The 17,551-nt window shown below is 44.7% G+C and overlaps 2 protein-coding genes across 9 annotated transcripts; both read right to left on the minus strand.

Annotated features, from left to right (window-relative positions):
• Positions 1-1,578: 1,578 nt before the first annotated feature.
• On the minus strand, positions 1,579-16,909 carry VEZF1 (vascular endothelial zinc finger 1). Of its 8 annotated transcripts, none has more exons than XM_052658113.1 (8): positions 16,854-16,877; positions 14,830-14,937; positions 14,055-14,275; positions 11,562-12,256; positions 10,743-10,806; positions 9,509-9,710; positions 8,155-8,313; positions 1,579-4,895 (listed from the first exon to the last, which is right to left on the minus strand). In XM_052658113.1, exons 3-8 carry the CDS (start codon positions 14,058-14,060, stop codon positions 4,468-4,470), a joined length of 1,554 nt encoding a protein of 517 aa, XP_052514073.1. In that variant the 5' UTR covers positions 14,061-14,275; positions 14,830-14,937; positions 16,854-16,877; the 3' UTR covers positions 1,579-4,467. The 8 variants fall into 8 exon arrangements, with proteins under 8 accessions (XP_052514073.1, XP_052514072.1, XP_052514070.1 ...); XM_052658112.1 differs by lacking the exon at positions 16,854-16,877 and adding an exon at positions 15,897-15,942; XM_052658110.1 differs by lacking the exon at positions 16,854-16,877 and adding an exon at positions 15,256-15,346.
• Positions 16,910-16,939: 30 nt separating this feature from the next.
• On the minus strand, positions 16,940-17,551 carry LOC128064769 (translation initiation factor IF-2-like). The gene has a single exon (XM_052657703.1). The coding sequence runs from the start codon at positions 17,549-17,551 to the stop codon at positions 16,940-16,942; it is 612 nt and encodes a 203-aa protein (XP_052513663.1).

Raw genomic sequence — 17,551 nt, forward strand, 5'->3', positions numbered from 1 at the left:
TCTTCCTGCATGGTGGGCAGAAAGGATTCACTCCAGCAAGTGACTTCAAGTTCTTTGTACGCTTCAAAGAGGTATTTAAGGGTTGGGAAGGAGGTGGGATATCAAGTTAAAGATCATCGGGGATGAAGAAAATTCCTGAAGTTCTGATGCAAGTCAGAGGTGATACAGAACCTGAAGTGTGAAAATCCATCCCTTACCATGATAGGCAAGGTTATGTAAAGGAAGAGTACTTGACCCTCAGGGGCCAGGGCCAAGATATGGGTCAAGTGCCTGTCTTGGGAAGGTGAGAGCTGACTGGCCACCCCTTGGTGGAGTGGTCGCAGCAGAGTGCTAACCACACAGAGACCCGAAGCAGAGCCCTAACCCTCCCTCCGTTCCTTTCTTGGGAACTACGTGGACCTTCGATTGCCTGAAAGTGAGCAGCCAAGAGAAGCTGTAGTCCAGATCAGTGCACAAGCTCAGTCAGTATTCCGCCCTGAACCGTAACACACTGAGGTCTGGCTCCCCTTTTTTACAGGACAGGAGGGTGGAGTGGGGGTTGGCAAGGAGATTATCCAGTAATCTGCCAGGGTCAGATCAGCTGTGGGGGAGATTTATAGGCCCAGATGGGGACAAATCGCCTTCTTTCAGGCTACAGGACTCTTTAAGGAGGAAATGGAAAGGGTGCAGGGCTGAAGGCCAGACTTTATTAGGACTGGGAGGGGAAAGTTCAATGGTAATTCATGAACATATTGGACTGTCCTTTAGTCCAATGTTACTTGAGGATACTATAGGGAAAACCTCCTGAATCCAAGTCTGTGAGAGGACCAAACTGCAGGGCTCCCTGAGAAGAGCAGAAACACCGGGACAGTAAGCACTGTTAACTAGCAACTCAGTGAAATGACACTTCCCATTCCAAACAAAAGCAACGTAAGAAATTCTTCCTCCAGCTGTTTTCACTGGGTCAATAAAGAGACTAAAATCAATTATCAGAGGAAGTTTGGAAAGCCTCAGTTATATACAAAACAGATGTAGGTATCCAAAGCTTTTTATTAACTGGTGTCAGATCCATCTTGATTTGCTGTCTGCTGATACTGTCACTTGGGAACGTGGCGTTCTCTCTCTTAACAGCCTTCTTGGAGGCAGCCACCAGTTTTTCATCTTTGTATTATGCCCTTTACTGCCTAACAGTGCCTGGCACGTTGTTCGCACTCAGTAGACATCTGATGAACCTTGTGGAACACAAATGATTAGGCAACCCAACCTAAAACCCCTTTCAGGTAAACCAGCTGGGTTTAGAGCATAAGAAAAAAAAAAAAGTTTAAAAAACCATCTCTGGGAATACTTCAGCTGACTGGTGGGGAGTAGTTTTCCTGCAGCCAGCCTGGTGCAGCCCCACCCTCTCGGCCCAGGGGTCACTAGTCCTTCCCTCTCTCTGCCACCCAGTATCAAGATGTGTACACCTGGAGAAGCAGCTCTTCAAAAATTTCTCTATCATCATGGTGAACTGGTGAAGCTTCTGAGGTATTAAGCAATCCATCATAACATTTGTGACTGGTTAACTTTAATTTGTCAAAATAAATCTGCAGTTTTTGCATGTTAATAATACAGTGCTGGTATTGACAGGAAAAATCATCCATCTGCTTACATAGAAACCTTTGTTTAGGAGCACACCTTAGGAGGGAAATGGATACAATAAAAGGCAAAATGCAGGCCAAGAAGCGAGCCCTAGAGCGTAACAGGCTGGATGTCAGATTTGAGGATTATCTAATACAACTCTTTAGCTGCCAATCTGATAAAGGGGACGCTCTTAACCAGGTTACAACCAGAAGAGAAAAACAAACTCTGCTTTTTTGTGAGCGATGGCCGTCGTGCCTTTAACACTTGGTTGAATCAGTTCATCAGCATCAAAACTCAATTCCAGTTCCAAGACAGAATTTCACCACAACCTACTTTGGTGGCCCCCCACCCCCCGCCACGCCCGCCATTTCAGCGGCCCACTGCCACCTCCATCCTGCCAACTCTCTCCCTCCCAAAGAAGACACGACGTGGCTTTATTATTGCAGACAAGCTTGAGTGAATAAAGGATGCATACAAAATAGCATTTTAACCGAAGTCATACAATGAAGTCTCACTCCTGTTTATTATACAATGAATTGATAAAGCAATCATTTCTAGCATATATCTTTTTTTTTTTAAAGAACTAATACTTTCAGGGTTCTGACGACCACACTCTAGCCTGGGGGTAGCGTCCACACCTGCCCCCACTGAGGACTGCTCCTTGGGCCATTGTGGAGGAAGCCGGGCTGCGTCCATCCTGGAGGACTGGATTGCCCTGCTGTCAGAGACGACACGGCCCATTAAGCAGAGCCGGAACCCCATACTGGGCCTGCGTGCCAGGAAACATGGGCTTCCTCCAAATGTGGCCACTATCTGCCCACTCCAGGCCTCAGCAGGGCCATGCGTGGGCCTTCCCTACACGAGTCCTTCCAGTAGTCCACACATAATGCTCTACATATTAAAACAAACCATCTTGGTACTGTGGATAGGAACAGTTGTAACAAAGTCATAGCTACATATTTTTCTCTACATTTTGTTTATTGAGACAAACTAATTAAAAGGCACAAACATAGGGCATGTTTACATGGACATTATAACAAACATATACATTAAAAGTGTAGGAATGTGTTGCCTTCCTGCTAAACAGAAAGTTCCTAAGCTTTTATATATACAAAAGTTGTACAATTTAATGTCCTAAAGTACAAAAGATCATTTATAAAATTATTTTACACTAAGTACTATTTATTTTATTTTTTACTACGTAGTTCAACCCCCTCGAACTGCTTTGTATAATGACACACAGATACCTGTCCCTGATGTAGGAAGTCTGCCTCAGATGCAAGGTATTTTGATGCTAGAACTGACACAGTGGGGCATAAATGGAAGTCATCCAGTTTGATAGTCCTGCAAACATTTTGCAAGATTAACACAACTAATGTCCACTTCTCTTAACTGCAAGATTAAAAAAGGAAAAAACCCAAAAACATATTGCAACTTAAAAAAAAAAAAATCACAGCGTCTTGGTTTTAGTAACTTTTTAAAAAAACACAATGCTTTAAAAACATCAATGTCTGGCATGATGGTGGAGAGTATCTGTTTCCCTAGCTTTTGGTTTCTACTTTATGTACAGAGATAAAAACATCCTGCTAAGAAATAAAAAGCACATGTCTTAACGTGCACAATCATTGCTGGGTTTCTACAGGGAGTGCAGACAGCTGTCTCCCTGAAAACCCCACAAAGCTGATACAAGTGTTTTCTCAAAGGAAAAAAAAAAGTGATGTCTGTATTTACAAAGTTGAACAAATCTGCACAATACTTGATTAAGAAATGGAAGGAGAAATTAAAAAAAAAAAAAAAGATAGACTCTGCTTGTTCTGAAGGGGCATACTACCTAGTTAGTGGTTAGAATAAAAACTGTATACAATTTAATATAAGACATAAACTCTAGTGAGCAACTAACACATCTTTCCCTGCTGAAACATCAACAGGCTCTGATTGGGAGAGAGAGGGGCATATCACATCCCAGTGCCTCCAGCGTCTTCCAATTTAAAGCAAATACATTTTAACTGTTCCGAAGTACTCCGTGACCCCTGAACAGGAGTCCCGCTGGCATCCGTTTGTTAGGAGTCTGCCTGTCCGCACACCTGACTTCTCCTCTGCCAGTTGCGGCCTTTTCTTACCAAAACACAATGTGTATTTTTTTTTTTTTTTTTAAATTTTTTTAAAAAGTCGACTACAATGCTGTATTTCATCAGGATTAGTATGCTGAGCAATATTTACATCTCCAAATATCAGGTCACAATCCCTATTACATGTTGAAGTTAGAATGATAAATTATCATATGCTTTGCATATCAGAGCTGGTATCACCTTTCCCATAGGGAATGCTGCCTGAAATTAACGTATTCCCAAAGGTAAAATGCATATTCTCTGAAATGCATTTTATTACGACAATGCATGTATTTACTCATGAAAACACACACAGACAATTCTACACTAGCTCTCAATCCATGGATTTAGAACTTCAGGTTAAAGTCAGCCATCCACCTTGTTCAATTCGGGAGAAGAGCTCTGCTAGTGTTTAGAATAAAATGATTTCTTGGGATTAGAAACAGTAATGCTGTTTTGAAATGGATTTTGCTTTTTTATGATTGGTTTTAATTCTGACATTTCATCTTGCCAACTACTATCCTGTTTAAGCAATGCTGTCAGCTAAAAGGAATTTCTGATTAAACTAAAGTGGTCCAATGATAAGTGACATACATACCCTACTTTGAACAATCCCAGCCAAATTGGAGAAAAATGCTACTACACTATTATTAACTAATAAAATTTCCCAATTTCATGGTTTACTTTTTGCTTTAATAAACTAAAAGTAAGTTGCTGGTAAATATTTACTTTATCCCATATTCTGATTTTATAACACTGTTTACCAAGGTGGTGATGTAGGCAAAGCTTGGGGTAAGAAAGGCATGCTCTCTACAGGTCTCATTGCTATATTGAGAGGGGCAGCCAACGTCATAGGCGTGGGCAGGTTCATTGGAGACGTGATCGTGACAGGGTGTGCTATATTCACCGGGGCAGTGACGGGGGTGGGCAGGTTGACGGGGGTAGTGAGTGTTAAAGGAGAGGTCATGGATAATGGGCTGGTTATAGTCACAGGATGCCCTATGTTCATTGGGCTGGTTATGTTAACAGCACTTGAAACATTTACTGGACTTCTCATGCTCATTGCAGCTGCCACTGTGACTGGGTTTGACATAGTCCCAGATGACACAGAGGACGTTATATTGAATGGAGTAGTGAGAGTCACAGGTGTCGTAGCAGCCGTGGAGGTTTGGCACAGGTTAGCAGCTTCTAAAATAAGAAGACAAAAGGGCCTTTAGACTCTAAACACAGTGAACACAATTCAGTTTCTGAATCAACTTCTCTTAATTAAAAAGGACAAACATTTAATAAGTTAAATTACAGTTTTCTAGCCCATGGTCAACTGGAAGGGAGGCTCCTTCTGAGCACAAAATTGGGGGTCAGGAATCCCAGCGTGAGGGCAGTTCTCTTTTCTGACACTGGGCCTTCCACAAGGACTGAGCAAACTGGCTTAGCCTTGATGCTTTTGGTTTCAAGTTTAGATTTACTTACCTACTTCACAATGATGCTGGTAGATCAGGTAATTTCTACAAGGCACTCTGCGAGGCAGAGATATCGAGTAGGGCTAAGTATTATCATTACGCTTCATGCGGCTCCTCTGAGTTCTACAGACTTTCCAGGGAAGAGCCAAGCACCCGCAGGCCAGGCTAGAAGAGCTTGCTTACACAGAGCTGAGCTGATGATTACACACCAGATAATTGGAAAAACCTTCTTATAAGGCACACTGTAACTAGCAGATAGAGGTGTGTTCTCGATGCTATGGACTCTAAAGCTTTCTCAGAGGTGAAGCCACATTCTGTTAAGGGTTTAAAAATCCATTAGATAGGGATGGGAAAACAAGCTATTTTAATAATCATCTGTTTATTTCAGTCTTAGACAAATCATTTTAAATAACCCTGTTGTTTCTGCTTGCATTTATTAATGATGTTCAGAAAGAACAAGCATCCCTCAGTAGGTTTATGTTCTCCTCCCCTCTCATTTTTCTCTCTCTGAAACTGACATAATCACCTACTTTACCCCCAGTGACATTTAACTGTACATATGACAAACCACCAACCATGCCAAAGGGGACTAGCGAGGCTAGCAGACCCTGCAGTGAGCTGTGGGACCGTGGTCCTTCTTATCAGCAAAGCCCGAGCACTTCTTAAGGAAAACTTTCCTCTGGGGTGACACCCCCCTACTCCACCCCTCAACCAAAATTCAGCATCATCTGCTGGTGTGTCAGCAAAGAGCAGTAAGAAGATGGATGGGGGTGCTGTGACTTGGTTGTCGAAATGGAGAAATGCATTTGAGACTAAAGATAGAGGTCTGCCTGCATGCCACGTGTTGTCAAATCATCTCAGGTGGACCCTTGTGTCAATGAGCAGCACTTCCTTGATGAGTATGATGTAACCTTGGCACTGCTCCATACTCCTTATCAGGGATTCCCAAACCTGGCTGATGATCAAAATCATTTATCTAGGGAGCACTTAAAAAAAAAAAAATTGCTCCCCAAGAAATTCAATCTTGAGATTTAGATGGAACCTGGGAAATCTGTACATCTAAGAAGCTCCTGAAATGATGATCTGATTGTCATCCACGTTTGGAAACTGAATTACCTTATTTAAACCCAATATTTAAAAGTGACGTGCTGATTCAAGTTCAGGTTTTCAGGTCAGGAGTCTCTTCTCCCCCAAATGTGACATTTACTAACATGAACACAGAAGTTTCTAACACCAGTGGCCATTTCCAAAGAGATTCACATTACAGATGGGACTATAATAGCATTCTGTTTCATGGAGATCAGAAGATGATCTAAACAACTGAGTCTTATTGTGCAAGCACACTGAAATACAATACCAAACAGAAGTGTGCAGAAAAAAAGAAAGAATGAGGGAGAAGCCGGCTCATTCCTGAGGCGATGGCAGCACTGCTACATTCTCCTCCTGCTGCAGCCCGTGAAGTCTCACTCCCCCGTCCTCCGTCTCCCCGCGCCCCTACCATGCTTTCTCTCGAATCGAACCCTGTCCTTCTCTGTAACTTAGCCACGTTTACTTCTTCTCTGAATAAAATATCCTCCATAATGTTTCCAACCCACCAAGCGACTACCATGGTAGGGACACACAGACACACTTTCCTCCCCTACCCACCGTTCTCCACTCCGCCTAGCACAAAACCTTCTATCAAAATGACAATGTCCATCCGGAAGACAGAAGTAAGCAGCGCCAAGCGGAAAGCCCACCCGAACGGCTCCCTTCTTTCCCTCCAACGCCAGTGCGCGCTAGGTCGCTCCAGTCGTGTCCGACTCTTTACGACCCTATGGACTGGGGCCCGCTAGGCTCCCCTCTGTCCACGAGACTCTCCAGGTGAAACTGTCCTCCTCCAGCGGATGTTCCTGACCCAGGGATTGAACTCGTGTCGCCTGTGTCTCCTACGTTACAGGCAGATTCTTTACCTCCGAGCCACCAGGGAAGCCGTCCAATGCCAGCTGATGCATGAAAAAGAATGCTATTCCTTCTATCTTTATCCAAGTCCAGGCTGCTCGGAAGGGATCTGAGAGGAAGGGAATAGCTGCACTCCGCGAAAGCAGAGGGTGGAAGGAACTACACAGCAAAGGGATTACAGCAGAGCCTACACGCAGGGGATTCCTCAAGAATTTAAAATAAGACATGACAAGGGAGAGGGAAGAAGAAAGGAACTTAGCAATCTGTCCTGTGGCTGATGAGACTCTGACAAAATGATTTAACTGCAACGGCTGCACAACCAAAGCTATAGCTACGAAGTCAAAAAGCTGTGTTGAAAACATACTCCACTGCTTCTTTATAAGATATATATGGGAGGAAAGCAAACCATTCGCAAAATTTCAGTAACAATTACAGTCAAGTCACTGCCAACTGAAGTACACACATGTTAAGCTAATGCCAGCCCCAGTGACAAGACTGAAAGAAATTAAGGGTGAGACTGAGAGAAAAGACACTGGCATTACAGAGTCTGAAATACATACAAAATAATACGATTCACAAACAACTCTAAAGAGCAGAAAATAGCACCGTTGTAAGAAAATGAACTTATGTACGCAGAAGGATAGTTCAGCTACCTCTAAGAGTGAGAATATTTTAGAAAGAAAAAAAAAAAAGGAGCCTTTAATGCATGGAGGCTGACGTAAAAAGAACATAAAAAGGAACTCTGAGTGTACATAGCAAAGTACCAGACGTGGCTCCAAATTTTAACGAAAAGTAAATCGAAAGAAAGAACATGGTAAGAAGAACTGAGAACTTTTATTTCCTAGGAAAAAGAAAACTTTATCCAGAAGCTTAGAAGCTTTGCTGCTAGTAACTCAACCAGATACTTCCCAGCATAGAGAATCTCCATAAAGTGTTTCCATAAAGCAGGAATCTCTGAGCTGTGGCTACTTTCCTTTGCTACTTGGCATGCACTAGATGCAAACACTTTTCCAGCCATGCTGTGGGCACCGGACACCTCATCTTACCTTTCTTTCTTGCTTTGACAGCTTCTTCCCACAGTCTCAATGTCTCTACCTGCTTCCCTGGCCAGCTTGTCACATGTTGCTGTTGCTGCTGCTGCTGCTGCTGCTGCTGTTGCTGCTGCTGCTGCTTCTGGTTGCTGGTCTCTTCACTCATGCACGCTACTCCAAAGACAAACCAGACAAACCATATTTACCCTGAAAAAGTGTGGGCTACTTTTCGAAAATCCAAAACTTAGATACCTTGACTCCTCACGCCTCTACCATCTTTATCATTTGACCCAATAACTTTTTTACTCCAGTACATCTTTTGTGCTGCTATGTCTCTATTGGTCAAAATATATAAATTGAAAAAAAAAAAAATCCAGAAAGCTAAGGAAAATCAATATAGAAGAATTCTTTGCTACATTAAAAAGCAAGTATCTTTCAAAATTGAACTTGGGTAATAATATTAGCATGGAATACTTAATGCTCATCAAAATATCTAATATACTTAAGCTATTTGATCACAACAATGTACATTAAAAGTAAATTTCTGTAAAATTAACAAAGTTTGACATGCTAGATAATAAACCCAACATACTTACAAAGACGCAAAAAAAAATGACATTAAAACACATTAGCATTCTTTCCCATTCACTTTTGGCCAGCTATTTTGAGAATCTGATGTTTCTGCCACATAAAGCACATATATAACAGAATACAGAATTAGGAAAACACTTTCTTCTAGTGGTTAGGGAGATCTTAAAGAAAAGGCCTCGGTAAATGCAAGTACGGAATTTTATCCACAGGTCCGTGGAATATTCTGTCTCCGGCTCTGAATTTAAGGTAAGCAAAGCATTTAAACATTTCAAGGGATATGATAAACCTTTTCTGTATACATTTGGGTTTGGAAAGTAAAATTATTTAACACTGCTTTTATCTTTAGGTTATTGAGGACAGGCTATTAATGCAATCAGGAGTTAGGAGGCACTTCTGCCACAATTCTAACAAACTAAAGCCTTCTATTCCAACTCCGCAAGAAGGGACACACTGAAAAACAGCTGCAGGGAAACTGTGCTCCTCTGAGATGGGTATTATTAGTAGACGGTGCAGGAGTAAAGGCAGAATTAGTGGCGAGTTTATCAGTGTTGCCTGTATACATGCATGTTAAGTGTATTTCCAACAGTAACATACACTCTCCACTGACGTCTACTTGTGTACTTTAGTAACAGGAGGAAACAAGTAAGACGAATATGAGTACAGTCCTGAGAACACAAGTGAAGACATCTTCAATATACTATTAAGAAAGAGATCTATACTCCCATCGACCTGAAACACAACCGCCTGAAAGCAAGATACGGGCCGAGGCGCTGCCTACTTTTGCTGACGCCCTGTTTGCAGGTGTTACAGTTGATGCTTTGGCTCTGCCCGTGCGTCTTCAGGTGGCTGGTGATGTACGCTGCGCTCAGGAGCTTCCCACAGATGTTACAGGACACCTTGCCTTCGTGGCGCACCATGTGCGTCCGCAGCCTGTCTTTGGTGGCAAAGGCAGCAGTGCATGTCTGCATGAGGGAGGAAAACTTTTTTTAAATATAGACTATCCTGTTCTACTCATTTTAAAGTACGTTATATTCTAAGGTATTACCCTACCCAAGCAAGCAAGCAGACTGAAATCAGTTGGGTTTTAATTGCATGTCTTACGTAAAACTGTCCTCATAACAAAACACCTGGTCAATTTTGGACTCCACATTTTGAGGGAAAGAAAAAAGTATCAAACGAGTGGTGAAAAGATGTGAGCTGTAGAGTACGTCAACCTTGGATTTAAATCCAGCTTCCTATCTCACTGAACAGTGTAATACTCAGCAACCTAGCTAACCTATCTGAATTTATTTCATCTGTAAAATGAAGGTAATACCTACCTCACAAAATTACTGGTGGATTCAGAGCCTGCCCATGGCCTCATAGCAGGTACTCACTCAATGACACTAGTCTGCTTCCTCCAACTGGGTTTTTCTTAGAATTCAAATCATTTACTTAGTAAAATGTTAGCAACAAATTTAACTAAAAGTAGCACAAAAAGACTTTCTGTGTAAAAAACAGAGTAACTGACACCTGACACAGTCATTTCATCAAGATTCTCAAGCTTTTCGGTACCGTAATTTACGTCATTAGAAATGCTCCAATGTGGCAATGGTAGACAAAAATCCAGGAAGTGGTTACATTTGGGAAAACATTCCTATTTTCTTCTATTATAGTTCAAACCACCTCAACCATCAGCCCAGAAATTAATTTAAAGCACTTCATTCATTTCAAATACACAGTGACCTTTGCAAGACAATACATTGCTTTTTTCTTATAACTAAACACTGCTGCCCAAGAAAAAAGGAAATGTAGCTTAACAAAAACAACATTTATTCACATTTTTAAATGATCTTGCCTCCCAGAAACAGAAGCTGTCATTTATGTTTTATAAAACTAGAATTCAAAAGGACCACATTTACTCAAGTCAGTGATTTTAAGACTACTCAAGAATGGTCAGATTTGATTGGCTCAGACCTTCTGGATAATGTGCATTAAGCGCTACACTAAGGATAAGTCATTTTAACTCTTACTTGGCATTTGAAGGGTCTTTCTGTTGAATGGACATGTTTTACGTGACAGCTTAAGTGGTCAGGCCTGTGAAAGAGAGAGTTTCAACAGAAGATGTAATGGAACACACATAGAGAAATGCTACTTACTGTGATGTTTACATGCTTGGCAGATACGGGTGGGGGGCATTTTAAAGAAAGCTAGCAGAATTACCAACTCCCCCACCCCCAGTGCAAGCCTCCTTACCTCTCTTACCATAAACAAAAGCCTTAGTCCTTTCCTTGTTAATTTTCTCTTCTAGTCAACATCAAATCATTCTAGGGCTTGGCTCTTTACAGTTACAGAATACCCCAAATTTACTACCACTTGCCAGAGACAACTGCTATTAATATTAACTTTAAAAAGCCTTTACAAATGAGAATTAGTGAAATGTTAGTAACCACAGAGAAATGGAAAAACACGCTCTCTTAAAAGTTTTAAGAGTATCCAAGGTCATCCCAGCTTCCAGGATATGTTTCCTTGATTTGTGCAGTGAACCTCATGACCAGTCACCCAACTGAACTGAAAATTCAGCACTGGTTTTGCAGTGATAAGAGGTATTGATATGCTGAATAAAGGCCTGAGTCCACCGAGGCACTTCTTAAATGAAATAATTAGTTAATCCCTATGCCACACTTGTCAACCACACCTAACTGGAATTAGCCCTGGAGGTATGATACTTTATCTGTCACCAACCTCCTCTAATAAGCCAGGCCTGCACATATCTAGCCTCACATAAACATTCTAGATCTAGAGATTGTACTGATACCATAATAGGAAAAACACAAAGCAAAGAGCACTACCTGGAGAAGCCTTTCCCACACACACTGCAGGTATAGGGCTTGGTGATGCCGCCTTCGTGGGACCTCACGTGGTACGTCATGCGGTCCTTTCTCTTGAAGCGCTGATTGCAAATAGGACACTCGAAGGGCTTTTCGTCCGAATGGGAGAGCTTGTGCCGGTTGAGGTGGTACACGTCTCGGAAGGCCTTCCCACACATCTCACACGCGTGGTTCTTCTTGACAGGCTTACTGGGTTTCTTGACAGACTGGGTCACGGGCATAGCTGTGCTGCTGGCACTGCTGCTGGGGTTGGTGCCCGAGGAAGATGTAGTGACTGTGGACAAGATGCCTGCGATGGTCGACACCAGCGAAGTTCGGCTGCTGTCCCCAGCGATGGTGGAGATGAGGGGGACCACCGTGGTGGGGGCTTTCTTTGGCCGGGACACCAGCTTGATGCCTGTGTGGCAGGACTCGTGGCGCCTCAGGTGATAGCTGTCCCTGAAAGCTTTACTGCAGTAAGTGCACACAAAGGAAGTTTTGGGCTTTTCTTTCTTAATCCCAATGGCATCCTTTAACGTTTCTGGAGCAGCCTGAGGTTTCTGAGTTATCGGTATTGGAAGCAATGGTTTCTGATCAGGGGGCTCCACAGCAGAGCTCAGAAGGGGCAGCAAACTGTTCTGTGCTGCCTGCTGCTGGTGATGGGAGGCTTCATGGGCCTAAAATCAAACATTCACACTTCAGAAACTCAGCCTCTCACAACGACCCTCAAAATACAACATGCTTCAGACAACAGAGACCAGAAGAAACAATCAATGAGCCTGTAAGCTACGCTCTGCGGCAGAGATCCAGCAACTACCTAGCTACTCTCAGAGCTCCCGTTACAAAGCATTTAAAATCACTGCACAGACACAAAACTTTTGCAAATAAGTTGCTGACAGTGATCTTGCTCTCAAACAGCTGACTAAACTACACACCACCCTGGTTCATAAGGGATATACCAGCTGACGAAATCAGTTTGCCTTAGTCTGTCAGTGCTGAAACCAAGTTTAAATAACTTGTCAAAAAAAATTACACTTCAGACTTAAGTGTTTAACAGTACCTTACTGCAGTGATGCACAAGCCACACACTCACATACATACACATACAGACATATTATCATCTACTTGTTTATTTTACCTAGGAAAAGACAGGCACTAGTTCTCTGATTATATATGCCAGTTGTTAAGTTTACTTTTAAAGTTTTCACTTAATTCTACTAAAAGATTTGGCTGAAATGAAACCTGGAAGGTGTCTGTGAAGGCAGCCCCCAGCAGACACCTGTCAGTTGCTTTTCAGTTCATCTCATCTCATCCTTTAGCAACAATAGTTCAAACCCTAAACTCAAACTAGTAAGAGAAAACGAGATATAAATAATTTAAATTCCTTTCGTTTTCATCTACTTCTAGTGGTTCTAAGTCCTGTTAAAGTACTGGACCTTCGCTGTTATAAAGTGCTTTCCACTCCTCCAAAACTGGGGGCTGGACACTGTTTGGAAATTTTCTTTAGCTGCACTGAAACCAACATTTCATTGTGGATCAGGTTCTTGGTATTTGTGAGTAATTACTTTCTTGGATTTGATTCTTCCAAAATTGTCCATATCTCCATAATGATAAACATTTAGGAAATGATGGGAAAAAAAATTCCTGAAATAGTTCTTTCTAATATGTTGTACTTGATCAACATGAATTTTGAAACTCTTGACAGTAACCCTGAGCCCCTATGCTTAAGTTTTGTAATCCTAAAAGGATATATGCACTCAGAGGTAAGAGTTCCAAATATTTTAAGGATACAACATCTTTGGAAGGGTCCATCCCATCATCTTAGAGACTCTAGACACTTATTTACCCTTCGTACTCTATAATTCCAAGTCCTACAGTTCACTCCATTAAGGAGAAAAAACCATGGAGACAGACAAGACACACACACACACACACACACACACACACACACACACACCCCCTTTTGATGAATAAGAACATCTACCACATAGCCCCATATTTACTTGATAGCAGCACAATAGTTAACTAAGCCTAGAACCAGACTCCCCTAAATCATCAGGAGATATTACTGAGTTACCATTTTCAATTTAATAATTTTGACTGAATCCTCCTTGTGTGCTTACTTATGAGTTCTCTTTCTGGACTTAGTGCTCATACTGAATTACAGTCCACTTTTAATTTAATTTAGGGAGCTCCTATAATTTTCAGAATCTACCCAAGTGACCTCAGTAGACACTTTTACAGATTTTGGACTCTAATCTTACCCCATCTCCAACCTGGTGTAGGATACCCAAGCTTCCATATAGTACATAAAAGGTTAATAGCTGAAGATAGCTCAAGATATACAATTTCAAAGGCTATCAGATCAGATACTAGGAAACGCAAATCTTCTGGACAAAGCTCAGACTTAGAGTGTTCAGAGGCATTTCTCAATCTAAACAGCCGTGAGTTCGAGGGAGTACTAAAAGCACTTACTGCCATTTTACCAATTCAGATGTCTGTGGCAACATAAAGTATTTTTACAGCATTGCTGACGCTCACTCTCACACGAGGGTCACACCAGGTCCCTGCTTCTCGGGTGAAATGCTGTAGAATGCCTCGACCACTACGGGAATCACTCTCTGAGGATTCCTAGGATCCCCACACTTCTATATGAAGCCTTCTAAGAGGGGAACTGGGTTTCCCCAACTTGTTCTCTGGGGAAGAGACAGAGTAAAATAACAACCATGGCCTGTCTTCAGTTAGGTGATTTTAAAAAATATATAACTTCTGCGTAGACTTTTATTTGACTAGCATCATCAAACCAAAATTTATCTCCCATCTCTTTCAATAGCAAAGCTTTTTTTCTTTTTTAAAACCCTGCCCAAGCTTTCTTATGGGGCTGGCAAAAACAAAACAGAAATGTTACTTCATCACCCAGGGTGGTAGGATGTGGCACCATGAAATCTCCAGTGCCAGAGGGTAAAAGATTTTGTACTGAAAGAAATTAGCATCAGTGAGTCATATCTTGAATGTCCTGTTAGGAGAATCATCCATCAAACATTTTAACGGCTATGGCTTTCACTTTCCACCAGGTTATTTGGAAAGCAAGCAGGTATTAAAATTGTTTTAAAATAGAAATTCAATAAGATGCTCCAGGAAACAACAAGAGAGTCCAACTCTCCATTTCCCCAGTGAAAATTACTTAAAACTGGAACTGAGTAAGTCTATTCATACCTTTCCAGAGAAAAGACTGAAATATTCTCTTTACCCATTCAACTGTCCTCGGCTCTAAATTATCACTGCACACATTGCCAAGCCCAGGATCAAATATTAGCTTTCACACTTCTCCATCAGGTGGAAAAAAAGATTTTAATAGCTGAAAAAAATTAAATAATATAAAATCTAATTAAAAAGTTGATCAATAAATGCCTGGCATTTGCTTCCCCAGGAAAAGAATAATAAAAGTATTCCAAAAGATTTTTCAACAGTTTTCCAAAAATCGGTAAGGGGGTTTTCTTTTACATAAAGAACTCTCAATTTTTTCCAATCTCCATTAAGAGAGAGCACGTGTAATATGGTAAATCTAAGTCATTCCTCATGTGAAAAATCACTTCAGTGGCCCATTAATCCCATATTTTAAAATGACCATTTGAAAGCTTTTTCTCAAGAGGGCATTTGCCACCTTCACACCAACCTGGATGCAAGCTGGTTATATATCATTTCTTTTCCAATGCATTTTTAAGTTGACTTATCTCATTATCAAGCTCATCAAAGCACGTTAAAACAATACTAGATCAGAATGAGAAAAAGGCCAAGTTAGTGAATTCCATAATTTTGAGTATGCTCAATTTTAAGAAGCCTGAATATAATACAACAGTTATTTAAAAAGCAAATTACATTCGAAAGAATATGTCTTCAAACAATAAACCATCTCTACACAATAGGAAACGCTTGAATTATCCAGTTCCCTATATTAACTCCACTGGGATGGGTCCGGGGGGGTGGGAGGATTATTTTTGAAAATTCTGCATCCGTTCTTGGTTAGTCACAAAAGGTTTCAAGCACCCAAGCTATGCGTTTGGGATTTCGCGAAGTTATTCAAAGAAGGAAAATAACTCAAAGAGGCGGGAAGAACGCACTTAAAGTGACGAGCTTCCTAGCCTCCGGTTCCAAAGTTTCCCCGTGAGCTCATTACTACTGCCCACCAAGTGCTTCGTTTGCAAACAGAAACGGAGCAGAAAAAAAAAAAAAAGAAAAAGTTCTCGGTCTTCTAAATAGGGGTCCCCACCTCAAGTGGGCCGACAAGAGGACTGCCAACATATCGGCTACAGTCACCTTCAAGTTTCTTGCAAAAAATGAAGACCAACAGCCCACGAATGACTCATCTGGGGGCTCTGTAAGCGGACTTTGTTTGCTCTCTCCACTTGCCGTCTCCCCCACTTGGCTGGAGGAGACGCTCGAGGTGGGACGAGAGAGAAGCGCGCCCCGGGAGAAGGTGGGGCCTCCCCGCGTCCCGGCCCCCCCGCACCCCTCCCCCCGGCCGGGGGATTCCCCGGGCTGAATGGGACGGCGGGAGAGCTGGACAGAGGGAGCGGGCGTCAGCTGCCAAGGCTCGGCGGAGGCTTGCGAGAGAAAACACGTAAAGCCAGTGAAAAAGTTTGGGGAGGGGACACACAGTCACAACACCCCCAACTGGGTAAACACGAGGGGGGCGGCGGGAAGGGGGAGTGGCGGGGAGCCCAGGGATAGCCGCTATCCGCGGGGACGGGGAGGGGGGGTGTCAGAAAGTCAACACACGCACAAAAAGAGAGAGAGGCGGAAAGGACGGAGAGCGAGCGACAGACAGACCAAGCAGGGGGGGACTGAGTGGGACCCGGGGACCCCCTCACCCCACGGCGTGGGCCCCGGCCCGGCGCGCCGCGGCCAAGCGGCCCGCGCTCTCCAGCGGCCCGGCGCCCTCCTTTCTCCGGGCCGCGGGCGGTGACAGCGGCCGGCCTCCTCCCTTCCCCTCCGGGGCGGGAGCGAAGGGCGTGTGCGTGTGCGTGTGTGTGCTGGGGGGGCCCGGGGGTCACCCCGAGGCCTGCTTTCTCCCCCGCGCCCCGCGAGGCTGCCTCCTTTCCCCTCAGCAGCCCCGCTCCGCCCGGGCGGGCGGGCGGAAAAACAAAGGGGGATTAAGGCCGGGCCGGAGAGCGGGGCCGGGAGGGAGGGAGGAGGAGCGCCCGCCCGCCCGCCCGCCAGCCCCGGGCCCGGCCCCCCTGTCCCCCCCGCGCCCCCCCGGGGGGGCCCCAGTACCTGGAACAGGAACGCGGTCCAGTTGGCCTCCATGGCTGCGGCGGCCGACCCCCCTCCTCCCCACTCCCCCCGCTCGGGGCGCCTCCTCAGCCGGAGGAGGCGACAACAAAGCGGCGGCGGCGGCGGCGGCGGCAGCGGCAGCGGCGGCTCCTCAACATGGCAGCGCCGAGCGCGGCCACTTCCGGTAACCTCCGGGACGCACCACCGCCGCGGCGAGCGCGGGCGGGGGGGGAGCCCCGAGCCGGCCGCCGCCGCCCCCAGCGGCCCCGACCCCTCCCGCGCGGCCCCGCGGCCGGCTCTCGGCCTCGGAGCTCAGCCAGTGCCCGCCGGCGGAGGGGTCCGGGCCCCCGCGGCGGGGCCGGGGTGGGGCCGGGGGCGGGGATGGGGCGCGGCGTCCCCCCCCGCGGGGGTGTGTGGTGCTGCGGTCCGCGGCCCAGGCAGCCGGAGCAGGGGGAGCCCGGGAGAGAACATGGAGGACGCCAGGGTCTGGCGCGGCCTCGCTGGGCACGGCCGCGCCGGCGGCGGCGACGACGCGGGCCCGGCGCCCGGCAGCATCGCGTCCCCGGCAGGCCCTCGGCGGAAGGCGCGGGCTGCGGCGGTCCCGAGGCTCTCCGGTCCCTTTTGCGCAGCACGGCCCCTACCTCCAAGCTGGAGGAAGCCCCTTCGACTTGGAGTGTCTCTCCCGGCTGGTATTTCAT

The sequence above is a fragment of the Budorcas taxicolor genome, chromosome 19, assembly GCF_023091745.1.
Source record: "Budorcas taxicolor isolate Tak-1 chromosome 19, Takin1.1, whole genome shotgun sequence".
Taxonomy (NCBI): Eukaryota; Metazoa; Chordata; class Mammalia; order Artiodactyla; family Bovidae; genus Budorcas; species Budorcas taxicolor.

What these genes read in the sequence shown, in the direction of transcription:
- VEZF1 (XM_052658106.1), bottom strand. Translation starts at nt 16,886, where the DNA reads ATGGAGGCCAACTGGACCGCGTTCCTGTTCCAG. An exon ending in GGACCGCGTTCCTGTTCCAG is followed by an intron (nt 12,257 to 16,853) that starts GTACTGGGGCCC and finishes GTTTGATTTTAG; the next exon opens with GCCCATGAAGCCTCCCATCA. An exon ending in CAAACAGGGCGTCAGCAAAA is followed by an intron (nt 8,314 to 9,508) that starts GTAGGCAGCGCC and finishes TTGTCTTTGGAG; the next exon opens with TAGCGTGCATGAGTGAAGAG.
- LOC128064769 (XM_052657703.1), bottom strand. Translation starts at nt 17,551, where the DNA reads ATGAAATACCAGCCGGGAGAGACACTCCAAGTCGAAGGGGCTTCCTCC.